General features: G+C 43.0%; 1 protein-coding gene across 1 annotated transcript in view; it reads left to right on the plus strand.

Moving 5' to 3' along the window:
* The window catches only part of mboat2a (membrane bound O-acyltransferase domain containing 2a), a 91,287-nt gene that overhangs the window by 58,558 nt on the left and 16,222 nt on the right, over nt 1–16,507 (plus strand). The window contains exons 4-5 of the mRNA XM_031788359.1: nt 14,257–14,352; nt 16,162–16,217. Of these exons, the coding sequence (XP_031644219.1) occupies nt 14,257–14,352; nt 16,162–16,217 (152 nt within the window). The remainder of the gene's footprint in view (nt 1–14,256; nt 14,353–16,161; nt 16,218–16,507) is intronic.

Below are 16,507 nucleotides of genomic sequence, written 5' to 3' on the forward strand. Positions count from 1 at the left end.
TGCCTGTTTCAATTCATCTTTACTGAAGTGCATCATTTGAGCCGGAACAGGATCCGGCACCTCTCTGTTTAGTTATGGAACCTATTACCATGTAACAATTCTAATCAAAACGATCCCAGTTCATTCGTGTTGCCGCCTCTTTAATTCTCCTGCCCCCTAAAAGAACATGTCATGTGAAAACGTCTGATATTCTAGACTAGATTCAGGTTTGGGCTGGCCCGGGCTTATGGTTTGCGACCGACGCGTTTGTTGTTGCTGTGGTGAGCGAAACGCACCTGTATCTCTCACAGCGGAACTAGAATCCCAGTAACGGTCTATAATCTCTGTCTGCTCTGATAGACGTGACCCTGCGACCCATGTCTCTGAGCGCCTCGCTTCATCATTTATTTCCTTATAGAATCATAGACGCAGGAAGGGTGCTGAGCCTGAAGGTGCTGCAGGTAATAATACAAATAATTATTGTTATCGTGGTGGGGTAGTAGTACTTTGCCAAAGTTATAAAATTACTGCTCTGTTCAGACAGAAATAATTTACTACACCAGGAGTAGGCCTATAAATTTAACCACAGAGGATCAACTTTTAAAATGTTATTTTTTATTTTTTTATTGCCTAGCTTTGGATTGTGTGTGTGTGTGTGTGTGTCAAAATCACAAGGCTACAGTTGGGGACATGCGGCAAGTCTGTCAGTAAACAGCATTCAGCCGAAACAGGCCTTTTCGCAATATTTCAAATCTAATCACAGGAAAACAAAGGTTGGAAAGCAAATGGCTCCTGCTAAAAATATAACTGTAGCCTTAAAAATATTTCATCAACTTCCAAACAGGCCTATCGAGTGACGTTGTTTTCCAAAGTAAAACCATTGAGTAAGCTGCGCGACGTTTGGTTGAGTCAGTGAAAAAAGACCAGGATGTTTTTATTGATCTCATTCTCAATTTGTCCGCATCAAAGTAAGTTACTGCTAACCTCTCCAGTAAAATGACATAGAATTGCATGAAATGCAAATTATTTTTCAGATCCTGGGCAAAAAAAACGCTACTGCTCTTTGCCACTACGCAAATGTGAAAATATGCATGACCCCCCCAGGTCATCCCGCTCTCACTTTTTTCTTCTTCTGGCACCTCCCCAATGTACAAATTGTAAGAGCTGCTTATCTACATGAAGGATGAGACTGGCCTTCCTTGGATCACTGTGCTAAGATGTTTCCAGTGTAAGTTCCAGCGATAAAGCATTCTGTTGGTGCTGACGAGCCTGAATTCCTGATGGTGATGGAAATACCCCTCAGGCGGCGCACGTCTGTGTCCATGACCCCGAACACTCTGAGGAATGCACTTATTGCTCCCCCCGGCTACCTTCTGTGGTTATTTTTACTGAGGGACAGGGCTGTGAGGTCAGGTGTGAAATGGAATGAAAGCCCTCTCCGAAGTGAAGGCTCTACAAATACCTCAGCTCAATATCCATCACAACGACCAGCAACGGTACAATGGAGGACGACCCTGACGGTAAAATGCACTCCGTACATTCGGAGGTGACATTTCAAAAGCAAAGCCCGAAATTCAGTTGAACAGCAAATGGAGTCGTTTCCGTGGAAGCGTTTTGCCTCCTCTTGAGGTTCTAGGATGCAGAGGAATGTGGCTGTCTTCCGAGCTGACACAGGACCACATCTCACGGCAGGGTCTGGTTTAGAGTTCAGCCTCTGGGTCTGCCTTACTCAACCTTCTTTGGCGCGTTCCACGGTCTAGTCAGAGAACGGAGAGAGCGGTGACCAGTTCACGTTCGGATTTTGTTGGTCCTCGAGGTTGTGTGTAACCGCCTTTTGTTTTTCAGGAATGCGGGTGGTGCTGAGCTTTTGCAGATGCCGTTGATCTCTTTTGGAATCCCTCAGATCTGATCTTCAACCTTTTTATTTTATTTGACCTAACCTGTCATTACCTTTTGGCGGGTCTTTTTAAGGGTTCGCGAATTGCTTTCTATGTGTGAACGGTTTAATGTAGTATGACTACTGCTTGATTGCTATGGCTGAGATGCTACTGTCAAATCAGCAGAGACGAGCTCTACTTTTTCACATCAACTTACATTTGTCCTCGAAGTTTTCCCTACTTTACGTAGTGATCAAGTGGTCGTTGGGGCGTAAATGGCGCGGAGGAGACCACCTATGTGAATGAAATGATATGCAATGATTTTGATATTTTCTTTTTTAAATTAACGGCAGCGTGGGTGCATATCTTATCATGTAGCCTATCCGTTATGAGGCAGATTTGCAGTGGAACTTTGCAATATGACTACAAGAGACTATGACATTGATCTGACTGTAGTTGTTGCACAAGTCTTCCGTCTTTCCCATCAACATGGGCCTAGTGGTTAGTTTTGGGCCAGTAACCTCAAGGTTGCTGGATTGAATCCCTGAGCTGACAAGTAAAAAAAAAATCTGTCATACTGCCCCTGAACAAGGCAGTTAACAAACTGTTCCCAGGTAGGCAGTCATTGTAATTAAGAATTTGTTCTTAACTGACTTGCCTAGTTAAATAAAAATGTATTGAAAAAACATTTGCTTGAGTTTGCTTCAGGTCAGAGAGGAGTGGTAACAAAGTCTGACGAAAAGAGAGGGTGAACATTGGATGTAGACAAAGACGGGGGGGACTGAAATTGCAGAGGTAGAAATCAAGGGTACAGTTTTTCTAGTACAGTATGTAGAGCAAAAAATACACGTTATTTACCATATCGGCACGTGCCAATTTTTTTAAACATTTTGAGTATCATCCCTTTCTCCTCATCCCTCTGCCTTTGTCCAGACACCTCACCAGGCAGATTGTAATGGAATTTCCCGGAAAGCATTAAACACAGCGGAGGCTGGTGCTAGGAACACTCGCAAGTCCCGCAAGAGCAAATAAATGGAACAAACATCAATCTACAGTGTAGGCACCAGTTTGATGGTAGTTTGCTAATGGAGTAGCCTAGCGCCTCTGTGAAAAATGCAACTATTTTCTACTATATTATTGTATAGTGGTGGCCATATGTTTTCCCACTCATATAACTGTCATGGTGTCACTGACTGTTGTTTTGGTGACTTGATGAAAGCAGCCAGAAGGACAAGGGACACCTGGGTATTTGAAGCGGTTATTCGCACAAAAAAGGGGTACGCTACGTGAGTAGAGTTGTCGTAGCAGCATTGTTTTCTTTGGGGTAGTGTTCAACTTGTTTGCTCTCTCTCCTGTCGAACATGCCCTGAGAAAGGTCAGGGAACGCTCTAGTGAGGTGGTCCTCAGCTCTCTATGCCTCTAGTGCAAACACAGCACCACCTGCTGGATGACAAGACTGTCTACCCATAAAACACCTGCGACTTACTGGACTGGTGCAGTTAGCAGTCAATCAGTTATAACACACGGACTTGTGGAAGTTTTTTTTAAGTTCAGGAATTGCATATATTTAATGAATTCCTAGAACAATTTTGCAGATAACTGGCTGAGTCATACATAAGTCGAAACGACTCGTCTTTACAAGCACCGTGTCTGGAGAGCTACCGGTTCAAACCTCCATTCAGATAACAGAGATGTTGAAATAAAGAACCTGACAATAACGAGTGTTGGAGGAGAGGTGACAAAGTGAGCGAAAGGCGATAGACAGTGCAGCGGAAGAATGAGCTTCCTCACATGAAAGGCTGATCTGTTATTCATGTTGCTATTGAAGCCCAGACCACCTTTCCTTTTGCCTGTGAAAGAAATTGTATAACCTGGTAGGAACCAGCAAAAATACTTTTTTCCCTTTTCTCTCCCACACATGGCTTTATTATGCACTCTGGGCCTTTGCAGCAAATGTCCCTGCTTTCTGTCCTATTATATTAGGGTAATTGGAGGGTTTATGAGGCGTGATTAATTGTGGGTTGGGGCAGTGGGAGGCCAAGGAGGCGGCGGAGGTCCAGGCGTGGTGCCTCACTGCTCTGGGTCCGGGGCTCGCTGCCAGGTCATTGTCTAGAAATACGAGCAGCAGTTGAAATGGCACTAATGACACCGCGTCACCTCCGAGATATGTCTGCCCCGTGACGGAGTGGACAGTTGGCTGGTTCTGCGGGTCAGACACGTCGCGTGGCAACTCTACTATGACTCGGCTTGTTGGTGATTCAGAAACGACTGCAATAGTTATTCAGTAGAGCCACACACACAGTTGTAAGGGGAGTGAAATGGTCATTGCAGATGGGTGGACTTCTCGTATGCAGTTGATTTGAGATGCATACAGTTGACTCTTGATAAATGCACATCGGATGGGAAAACTCTAAGTGCAGTTCAGTAGTCTCAATACATACTTTGACCTCTGAAGGTGGGGTTCAGTATTCATACATCCTTGACGACACCTTGATTGCTTTTGGGGCCTTTTGACACAGTTGATCCTTGTAGTTTTACCCCCCCAGGCAACATCATGCTAAATAAGGCCAATGGTCTTTACAAATGCTCACCTTGGCGCTGTTGGAAGGAAGTGGGTTTCTGCAGCTAGCTAGTTTAGCCTACTGAAACACCCTGCTATGTTAGCTAGCTGGCTATGACTTTCCAACACAACACTGAAACTCCTCCAAATCAAGGTAAGCTTATGGTATTACAATTTTTTTTTGCCACTGGGTCCTGCCGGTGTAACTGCACACTAACGTTGCTGCATGATTTGTAGTGGGTTTACTAACGCGTTGGTTTTATTCGCTATGCTGACTATGATGCTACTTTAGCTAAAATGGTGACAACAATGTAGGCTGTGTAGCAGGTTGGCTTAAGTTTTTTTTCACCTGGTCACATACAGCTGATGTGTTGTGCATTGAAGTCCACAAGTGGCGGTGAGAGCATAGATACGAGAAGGAATACAACGTGGCTGCTATGAAATTGAACTGTGTTTACGTGTGATCAGGGGTGTATTACTCCACCTGAAAGAGTAAAAATAAAGAAACTTGAATGACTAGGTGTCAAACGTTTGACTGGTACTATACGTGTGTGTGTACAGTAACAGTTAATAGTTTCTACATTGTAGTATAATAGTGAAGACATCAAAACTATGAAATAACACATGGAATCATGTAACCAAAAGAAATTACAAAATATATATATTTTATATTCTTCATAGTAGCCACCCTTTGCCTTGACAGCTTTGCACATTCTTGGCATTCTCTCAAACAGTCTTGAAGAAGTTCAAGTAGCCCTTACACAGCCTGGATGTGTGTTGGGTCATTGTCCTTTTGAAAAACAAATGATAGTCCTTCTATGCGCAAACCAGATGGGATGGCTTATCACTGCAGAATGTTCTGGTAGCCATGCTAGTTAAGTGTGCCTTGAATTCTAAATAAATCAGACAGTGTCACCAGCAAAGCACCATCACACCACCACCTCCATGCTTCACGGTCTGAATCACACATGCGGAGATCATCCGTTCACCTATTCTGCGTCTCACAAAGACACGGCAGTTGGAACCAAAAATCAATCATTTTAGACAAGTACAGATTTCCACCGGTCTAATGTACACTGCTCGTGTTTCTTGGCCGAAGCAAGTGTCTTCCTATTGGTGTCCTTTTTAGTAGTGGTTTCTTTGCAGCAATTCGACCATGATTGCCTGATTCACACAGTCTCCTTTGAGAAGTTGATGTTGAGATGTGTCTGTTACTTGAACTCTGAAGCTGGTAACTCTAATGAACTTATCCTCGTTCAAAGTTTTTGAAATTTTACGGATTGTCTTAAAGTAGTGATGGACTGTTGTTTCTCTTTGCTTATTTAAGCTGTTCTTGCCATAATATGGACATAGCCCTATTTGGTAAAAGACCATCTTCTGTATACCAACCCTACCTTGTCACAACACAACTGATTATCTCAAACGCATTAAGAAGGAAAGAAATTCCGCTATTTAACTTTTAACAATGCACACCTGTGAATTGAAATGCATTCCACGTGACTACCTCATGAAGCTGGTTGAGAGAATGCCAAGAGTGTGCAAAGGGTGGCTACTTTGAAGAATATAAAATATATTTTGATTTAACACTTTCGGTTACTACATGATTCCATGTGTTATTTCATAGTTTTGATGTCTTCACTATTATTCTATAATGTAGAAAATAAAGCAAAACCCTCAATTGATTAGGTGTATCCAAACTTTTGACTGGTACTGCATGGGTATCAATGCGTTCCGGTACCTCAGATTCCCCCAAGTCACCCCCCCCCCCCGCCTCCTCAAAGTAACTTTTTGTTCCGGCAGTTCTCGATTTACAAATGAAGCACTGGGGAGGCAGTCTACTTTAGGCCCAGGCTTTGTCGAGGCCTGCAGGCAACTGGTCAAAATACACCAACACATATGACATCAGGAAGATAGAATGCCCCAACTATAAATATATTGCTCCATATACTGCTACATGTTGCTCATTTCCTGTTAGCATAATATAATATCCCATTTATTATAAGGGAGCCCAGAGGAGTCAACCTTCTGTGTGTGTCTCCCAGGTCTTCCTCACGGGGGGGGGGATTTGGCAGGACATCTAAAGCACATTTCCACTTAGCAAATGTTCCACACAATCTCTAATATGACCCATGGCCCTTCTAGAAGTCTCTATTTAGAACAACAAAAGGTAAGCAAAAATGCCCACAGTCAAGCTAGGTAAGAGATGATTAAATATGTTTAAGTGATTGATATGTCTGAACTAGATCAATGATATGATTTCAATAATCGATATTGTGTTGCACCTTTAACCAACAGCCTAACAAATGAACAACTCTTATAAATAAAGTACAAAGACTTAACTTTAGTTTCTTTATTAAGACATCCTCTAAATCTAATTTCATCCAGACCACCCAGCCAGCCTGCTTCCACGCCTAACTCCCACCGGTCTAGTCAATAACTCAGCTCTCTCCCACCAACACAACATCCTTCCTATCTTTTTTTTGTGTGTTTTAAGGGAAAGGTTTGGAAAACACACACATTAACACACAGAACCATTCATATCATATGCCTAATAGTACTGTACAGCTCTAAATGCTAGGTTACACAGTTACTTCTGATACGTTTCCAAGCAAACAAAGAATTCAGACAGCCTTCACAAGACCATTACATATGCAAATATGTTCTTTTTTGTGTTTTACACCTCCAGCAGAGTAATACAATTTCTGCATGATATTCAGTTTTCCAGGCATATAGTACATTCTATGGATGGTCTTAAACTGCACTAATTTGTGTCTGATATGAACATGACTGGGCATTCTAACATATCTGTATCCATTAATTATCATCATCAATAGTGTTTTATTTTTTATTTTATTTCACCTTTATTTAACCAGGTAGGCAAGTTGAGAACAAGTTCTCATTTACAATTGCGACCTGGCCAAGATAAAGCAAAGCAGTTCGACAGATAAAACGACACAGAGTTACACATGGAGTAAAAACAAACATACAGTCAATAATGCAGTATAAACAAGTCTATATACAATGTGAGCAAATGAGGTGAGAAGGGAGGTAAAGGCAAAAAAGGCCATGATGGCAAAGTAAATACAATATAGCAAGTAAAATACTGGAATGGTAGTTTTGCAATGGAAGAATGTGCAAAGTAGAAATAAAAATAATGGGGTGCAAAGGAGCAAAATAAATAAATAAATTAAAATTAAATACAGTTGGGAAAGAGGTAGTTGTTTGGGCTAAATTATAGGTGGTCTATGTACAGGTGCAGTAATCTGTGAGCTGCTCTGACAGTTGGTGCTTAAAGCTAGTGAGGGAGATAAGTGTTTCCAGTTTCAGAGATTTTTGTAGTTCGTTCCAGTCATTGGCAGCAGAGAACTGGAAGGAGAGGCGGCCAAAGAAAGAATTGGTTTTGGGGGTGACTAGAGAGATATACCTGCTGGAGCGTGTGCTACAGGTGGGAGATGCTATGGTGACCAGCGAGCTGAGATAAGGGGGGACTTTACCTAGCAGGGTCTTGTAGATGACATGGAGCCAGTGGGTTTGGCGACGAGTATGAAGCGAGGGCCAGCCAACGAGAGCGTACAGGTCGCAATGGTGGGTGTCTCCCAGGTCTTCCTCACATTTTTATTTGACATGTTTTGTGTCGTCGGGGAAAAGCCCCTATCAAATCCAATGTATTTATATAGCCCTTCGTACATCAGCTGATATCGCAAAATGCTGTACAGAAACCCAGCCTAAAACCCCAAACAGCAAGCAATGCAGGTGTAGAAGCACGGTGGCTTGGAAAAACTCCCTAGAAAGGCCAAAACCTAGAGAGGAACCAGGCTATGTGGGGTGGCCAGTCCCCTTCTGGCTGTGCCGGGTGGAGATTATAACAGAACATGGCCAAGATGTTCAAATGTTCATAAATGACCAGCATGGTCAAATAATAATAATCACAGGCAGAACAGTTGAAACTGGAGCAGCAGCACGGCCAGGTGGACTGGGGACAGCAAGGAGTCATCATGCCAGGTAGTCCTGAGGCATGGTCCTAGGGCTCAGGTCCTCTGAGAGAGAGAAAGAGAGAATTAGAGAGAGCATACTTAAATTCACACAGGACACCGGGTAGGACAGGAGAAGTACTCCAGATATAACAAACTGACCCTAGCCCCCCGACACATAAACTACTGCAGCATAAATACTGGAGGCTGAGACAGGAGGGGTCAGGAGACACTGTGGCCCCATCTGATGACACCCCCGGACAGGGCCAAACAGGAAGGATATAACCCTACCCACATTGCCAAAGCACAGCCCCCACACCACTAGAGGGATATCTTCAACCACCAACTTACCATCCTGAGACCAGGCCCGAGTATAGCCCACAAAGATCTCCGCCACGGCACAACCCAAGGGGGGGCGCCAACCCAGACAGGAAGATCACATCAGTGACTCAACCCACTCAAGTGACGCACCCCTCCTAGGGACGGTATGAAAGAGCCCCTGGTAAGCCAGTGACTCAGCCCCTGTAATAGGGTTAGAGGCAGAGAATCCCAGTGGAAAGAGGGGAACCGGCCAGGCAGAGACAGCAAGGGTGGTTCGTTGCTCCAGAGCCTTTCTGTTCACCTTCCCACTCCTCCTGGGCCAGACTACACTCAATCATATGACCCACTGAAGAGATGAGTCTTCAGTAAAGACTTAAAAGTTGAGACCGAGTTTGCGTCTCTCACATGGATAGGCAGACCATTCCATAAAAATTGAGCTCTATAGGAGAAAGCCCTGACTCCAGCTGTTTGCTTAGAAATTCTAGGGACAATTAGGAGGCCTGCGTCTTGTGACCATAGCGTACGTGTAGGTATGTACGGCAGAACCAAATCAGAGATGGGTAGGAGCAAGCCCATGTAATGCTTTGTAGGTTAGCAGTAAAACCCTGAAATGAGCCCTTGCCTTGACAGGAAGCCAGTGTAGGGAGGCTAGCACTGGAGTAATATGATCAATTCTTTTGGTTCTAGTCAGGATTCTAGCAGCCGTATTTAGCACTAGGGCTAACTGAAGTTTATTTCGTGCTTTATCCGGGTAGCTGGAAAGTAGAGCATTGCAGTAGTCTCACCTAGAAGTGACAAAAGCATGGATTAATTTTTCTGCATCATTTTTGAACAATGTTACGTGGATGGAAAAAAGCTGTCCTTGAAACAGTCTTGATATGTTCTTCAAAAGAGAGATCAGGGTCCAGAGTAACGCCGAGGTCCTTCAGTTTTATTTGAGACGACTGTACAACGATTAAGATTAATTGTCGGATTCAACAGAAGATCTCTTTCTTTCTTGGGACCTAGAACAAGCATCTCTGTTTTGTCCGAGTTTAAAAGTAGAAAGTTTGCAGCCATCCACTTCCTTATGTCTGAAACATGCTTCTAGCGAGGGCAATTTTGGGGCTTCACCATGTTTCATTGAAATGTACAGCTGAGTGTCATCCGCATTGCAGTGAAAGTTAACATTATGTTTCTGAATTACATCCCCAAGAGGTAAAATATATATTGAAAATAGTGGTCCTAAAACGGAACCTTGAGGAATACCAAAATGTACAGTTGATTTGTCAGAGGACAAACCGATATCTTTCCGACAGATAAGATCTAAACCAGGCCAGAACTTGTCCGTGTAGACCAATTTGGGTTTCCAATCTCTCCAAAAGAATGTGGTGATCGATGGTATCAAAAGCAGCACTAAGGTCAAGGAGCACGAGGACAGATGCAGAGCCTCGGTCTGATGCCATTAAAAGGTCATTTGCCACCTTCACAAGTGCAGTCTCAGTGCTATGATGGGGTCTAAAACCAGACTGAAGCATTTTGTATACATTGTTTGTCTTCAGGAAGGCAGTGAGTTGCTGTGCAACAGCCTTTTCAAAAATTTTTGAGAGGAATGGAAGATACGATATAGGCCCATAGTTTTTATTTTCTGGGTCAAGGTTTAGCTTTTTCAAGAGGCTTTATTACTGCCACTTTGAGTGAGTTTGGTACACATCCGGTGGATAGAGAGCCGTTTATTATGTTCAACATAGGAGGGCCAAGCACAGGAAGCAGCTCTTTCAGTAGTTTAGTTGGAATAGGGTCCAGTATGCAGCTTGAAGGTTTAGAGGCCATGATTATTTTCATCATTGTGTCAAGAGATCTAGTACTACGCTTGATACAGTTTGGAAATCAACTTTTAGAGGTTTGCTTGTCTGCCTTAAAATAGTTTCAATCTGTGAAGCTTCTGGCTTGTCCAGTGTTTGCTGCACAGAGAGAATAAAGTGTTGTATCTGCAAAAGTTCACCTCTGGTCTGTCAGACTGGTCTTCCCTGGTTGCCTGACCCTGATCATCTGCTCAGATTTGGCATGACAAATAATTACCTTGGTGTACATTTATACATTGATTCTATTCATGGATAATATAATGGTTCAATAATTGTAATCACCATTATTCCAGACAGTAACCTACCCATCAACTCAGATGGAATGTTGTAGCCATCCACTAATTGTTATAATATTTTGCAAAGTTCACCTGAGTTCCGTAGACTGTTCTTCCCTGGCTGTCTGACCCTACAGGGACACCTGTCACCATCTGATCTTGCTAAGACATGAGCATAGTGTTGTGTACTGACTGTACACCATCATGGAGAAGCCTGTAGAGCTGTTTATACCGTGTCAGTGTGAAAAGTAGGGGATTAGCTAGGTAAACGGACAGATCAATAACGTTGCTTTATTATACTGACTAATAAAAATATCAAGTTTCATCATTTTAATTTCTTTATTTTACTAGGCAAGTCAGTTAAGAACAAATTCTTATTTGATTCAGGTCTAGTGTGATTGAGCAAAAGTTAGTGAGCTAGCTAACGGTACATCATCAAATTACTTCTCTTCAAATGGGACAAAACAAAGGCTACAAAACAATTCCATACACATACAACAGCTGTTAGATATTGCTATCTGACATATAGTTAGAGGCTAGCTAGCGCTGAACTGGCTCTGGTAGCTAACTAGCTGCTACTAGTTCATTCACTTCAGTCGAGGGGATGAAACATTCGCTAACGTAACGTACTAGTAGCTCAACACTGGGAATACATACAGCAGTTACCTTGCCTTCTGTATCAGTCAACTAAAGAGTAGACAGTTTCTGCTCTGCTTGCTTTTACAACACGGAGAGAAAGCGCAATACATACAGCAGCTGCCTCTATCGCTCCCGTGCTTTGCTTTCACACAGCCTGTAGTGTCCGTGCAGAAAACAGCCTATTCGACCACTCTGAGGAGTCTGCATGGTCCTAAAGCACACGCTGTTTTTCACAGTGCAAAGATAACTGGGGGGCGACAAATATGCAATTTTTTTTATTCCGGAGGGGTCATGTCCCCAGTGAATGTTGCGCCCCTGCCAATAACTTGGCCTTACTTGGAATCCCAATATATTGCTGACCTTTGGGGTAGACGCGTGCAAACACTTACACACACATACCAGGCCCCCTAGGAGAATGCTGTTCGTAGGTCCTTTCTGTGATCCAGCCAGCACTCTCCTCTGGGAGACAGGCCAAGGGATCAGCTACTTACTTATTGAAGCTAAACTCTGGCATCTGTTGCTTTTTCTCAGCAAATGTTGGTAACTGCTTCAACTCATTGTTTCATGTGGTTGAGCTGAAATATTGCATTGGGATAAATAGAAAAAACCTCTAATAGATTAAGATTCCTTCTTTAAAAAATGCATGCATGGTGAAGCACTGCATTTGACTTGGCCTAGGTAGTCGATATACAGGTCTAATGATTTTAGATCCGCTCTGATTCACTGCCCTGAAAACGAATGTCAAGGACGTTGGCAGCCCGGTTTCCTTCTCTGTAATCAAATTCTTCCACCATTTTCTTCAGTCAAGAAACCTGGGTTTTACAAGTCTGAATGATATGCTGGAACTGGATAGCAATCACACTTATATCCACCACCTGCTGTTCTGAGAAACACAACAAGTGTACCCTGATGAGGTGACAGCATGTTCAAATAAACACTTAGGCTTACTCCTATTCCGAAGCACCTTGGCCTTGTAACCATGGACGGCCATCTTACTGGATCTAAGATGCACACCACCAGCATTCTTCCTCATCCCCAACAAAGACTAGTTGATTTGTCTAATGGCACCTCGGATGTCCACAATACCTTCCATTGTGGAGAACCAGATGGATGCTCCAGCAAGCTGAATCAGTGTCAGCTTTGTACCAGCAGCCCACAGTGCTCCCTCTCTCTCCCCCTTCACCAATGAAATCTGGTGTTGTCTCCCAACAACACTGACAGGACGGCGGGAGCTGGGTTTTTGCCCTCTCGTCCGGCTCACCGTCCCTGCTTCGGCAATGGCTCTTTGAGCAGTGAATAAAGAGGTTTGAAGCTGAGGAGGAACAGTGTGTTGTCAAGAGTAAATGATAGTATTCATGTCCTGTAGGATGTAGTGCCATCCTATTGTATTGACTGACAAACCTATAGTAGTAATCTCTCATTGATATCATGTCATGGAGATGAATAAATCGTAGGAAACGGTCATGTTTTTATGTCTGACCTGTTGAATGTGTAGACCATATTGTTCACCTCAAACTGAACCATGAAGTCCTTCCGCTAACTGATATACAGTGCATTCGGAAAGTTTTCAGACGTTTTTGACTTTTACAGACTTATTTTAATTGAATAAAATGACCCCCCCCCCCTCATTAATCTACACAAAATACCCCATAATGACAAAGCGCAAAACATTTTTACAAATATTTTAGCAAATTTTATAAAAATTAAAAATAAACGTTTATTAACATAAGTATTCAGACCCTTTGCTATGAGACTTGAAATTGTGCTCAGATGCATCCTGTTTCCATTGATCATCCTTGATGTTTCTACAACTTGATTGGAATCCACCTGTGGTAGATTCAATTGATTGGATTGATGTCTGAATAAATCCCGAGCCATGAGGTCGAAGGAATTGTCCATAGAGCTCCGAGACAGGTTTGTGTTGAGGGACAGATCTGGGGAAGGGTAACAAAACAATTCTGCAGCATTCAAGGTCCCCAAGAAACACAGTTGGCCACCCTGCCAATCTGTGCATTCAGTGGAGAAGGGCCTTTGTCAGGGAGGTGACCAAGAACCCAATGGTCACTCTGACACAGCTCCAGAGCTCCTCTGTGAAGATGGGAGAAACATCCAGAAGGACAGCCATCTGCAGCACTCCACCAAACAGGCCTTTTATTGTAGTGTGGCCAGAGGGAAGCCACTCCTCAGTAAAAGGCACATGACAGCTCCCTTGGAGTTTGCCAAAATGCACCTGATGAAACCAAGAATTAACTCTTTGGCCTGAATTCCAAGCGTCACGTCTGGAGGAAACCTGGCACCATCCCTACGGCGAAGCATGGGGGTGGCAGCATCATGCTGTGGGGATGGTTTTCAGCGGCAGGGACTGGGAGACTAGTCAGGGAAAGATGAACGGAGCAAAGTTCAGAGTTCCTTTATGTAAACCTGCTCCAGAGCGCTCAGGACCTCAGACTGGGGAGAATGTTCACATTTTTGGTATTTTATTTTTGTCTAATAACTTGTTTTTGCTTTGTCATTATTGTGTGGTAGATTGAGTGACTGGGAAAAACAATTTAATCTATTTTAAATTAAGGCTGTAACAAAATGTGGAAAAAGCCATGGTCTGAATACACTGTAAACTTGCATACATATGAGAACATGACCAGTGACTCCCTGACTCTCTTCCTATACCCACACTAGCACACTACCTAGTATGAAACAATATATAGGGGGGTGCATTCTGCAAAGTATGCTAGTATAGACATTAGAACGTGTCTGACCTTTTGACTGACCTTGTCTCTCCTCTCTCTGCAGGTTATGCTTCATAGTTGCTCTGGGTTACCTCAGCTTCTGTCAGATAACCCGGGTCTATGTCTTTGACTATGGCATGTACTCTGCAGACTTCACCGGGTAAGTACTAGGTGTTGTGTTGACAATCAATGACATTCATTAGGCGTTGGCATGGAAAACCAGCAGACATGGCGGGTCCTCAGAAACAGGAGTTGAATGACCATGGGAGTCAAATATCAGTAGTACCACATATCCAGCGGAGAGGATCCCAAACTCCAACTTTATACACTTAAATGTTGTGTAATAACAGGATGTTGAATCTAGCGAAATGGGGAGTGTCGGTGAATGGTTGTATCGCAGTATTATCGGTTCCCCAGCGGTATATTGTTCCATCTCCTCCGGAGTGCCTGGTGAACCAGACAGCCACACATGCTAGGACGGGGGGTGGCCAGTTGCTAAGCAACCCCATTTCTTGTTTCTTTCTCTCCATTCCTTTCCCCCATACTCATCTTTTTTCATGAAATGCCAGTGACTAAAAGCTTGTAAATGACTAAGGCTGTGTCGAGACTTGCTATTTCACGAAGCTTTTGTATTCTGATCATGGAGTTCCAAGTATGTCATGTATCTACACCTACATGTAAACAGTGGTGGGGAAAGTATTCAATTGTCATACTTGAGTAAAAGTAAAAGATACCTTAATAGAGAATGACTCAAGTGAAAGTCACCCAGTAAATGTCTACAAGTATTTGGTTAATATACAATTTTCAAACAAAGCATTTTGTGTTTAGTGAGTGCGCCAGATCAGAGGCAGTAGGGAGGACCAGGGATGTTCTCTTGATAAGTGTGTGAATTGGACCATTTTCCTGTCAGAATTTAACGAGTACTTTTGGGTGTCAGGACAAATGTATGGAGTAAAAAGTACATATAATAAAGTACAGATAACCCCAAAAACTACATAAGTAGTACTTTAAAGTATTTATACTTTACACCACTGCATTTAAATGTCTACCGTGCCGACATTGTGTCCGGATTCCCATTTCCCGCACTATATTCAAATGCATTGTGTAAATGGTGGAACAGGCTAAATCTGATAATAACAAAACAACATTGATGGCAGTAGCCAACTAACCTCTTTAACTAGCCAGCAAGCTAGCGGGATTGCAAACAGGTTATCATAACTAGGGTTGCACATTTTGGGGAATAATCAGAGGTGGAAACTTTCCGTGGGAATTAACAGATATATATACAAATGTAATATTAATACCATTTAAATGTAGATGTTTTTCTGCATTGGATATATTTACCATATCATTTGAAGATAGAGATATTAAACAACTACTTTGTAAGATGAATGTTTTGAAATGAAATGACTGGAGAGGCTCAAGGAAGCTAACATCCACATGGTAGCAAAAACTTCCTAGCATAAATTGTTAAGAAGTTAGAAATGATTTAAACACACTTTGCTTATGGCTGCTGTTTACAAGTTAACAAAACATATGTTCACCCCACCCAGTATTGTAATCAAAACTTACCAGAAAGCATGTAGTCCTTGGCTCAGACAGTGTAGTAGTGTGGGCGCAACCTTACAACCAATGAATCTAAACATTTGAATAAGGATAGTCTTCACCCCACCATTCTTCTGTCACATAGTATTACATACTTGGCACTGTGCCACGTTGTCTTTAGGGCGTATACAAAAGCAGCATGAAGTCACTGTTGTATTATACAGAGTGACTGACAGGTCTCGCTACAGCAGTCCTCCCAAATGCACCGGTAAATGAGTAATGTCTGCCTGATGGAGATGGGATGTTATCTTGTATGTGATATGGAAGGAGAAGCTCGTTCCAGTGTAGGTGAGAGAACGGAGGCAGTCGGGTGACCATAAGTTGATGTGATTTTGGTTTCTCCTCTCCTGTGTTTCTCCTATAGGCCAATGATGGTCATCACTCAGAAGATCACCAGCTTGGCGTTTGAGATACACGACGGTGAGACGTGCATGTGTGTACCTGTGTGTATCTGTGTGTAATGTGCGTTAACTAAGGAGGTGAGTCATGGTGAAGGAACATGACATCGATAAAGGCTGTCACGGCAGTCACGGCAGTCACGGCAGTCACGGCAGTCACGGCAGTCACGGCAGTCACGTGGGACTTGAGAGCAGCAGCAGATGGAGAGAGACAAGACAGTGATTTTTATGAACTGCGCTGCTCGGCTTCCTTTCTGCCAGACAGCTAAAGCTATGCATAGTGAACACAATCTGCAGTCACCTTGTTTTGAA

The sequence above is a fragment of the Oncorhynchus kisutch genome, linkage group LG14 (genome assembly GCF_002021735.2).
Source record: "Oncorhynchus kisutch isolate 150728-3 linkage group LG14, Okis_V2, whole genome shotgun sequence".
Classification (NCBI taxonomy): Eukaryota; Metazoa; Chordata; class Actinopteri; order Salmoniformes; family Salmonidae; genus Oncorhynchus; species Oncorhynchus kisutch.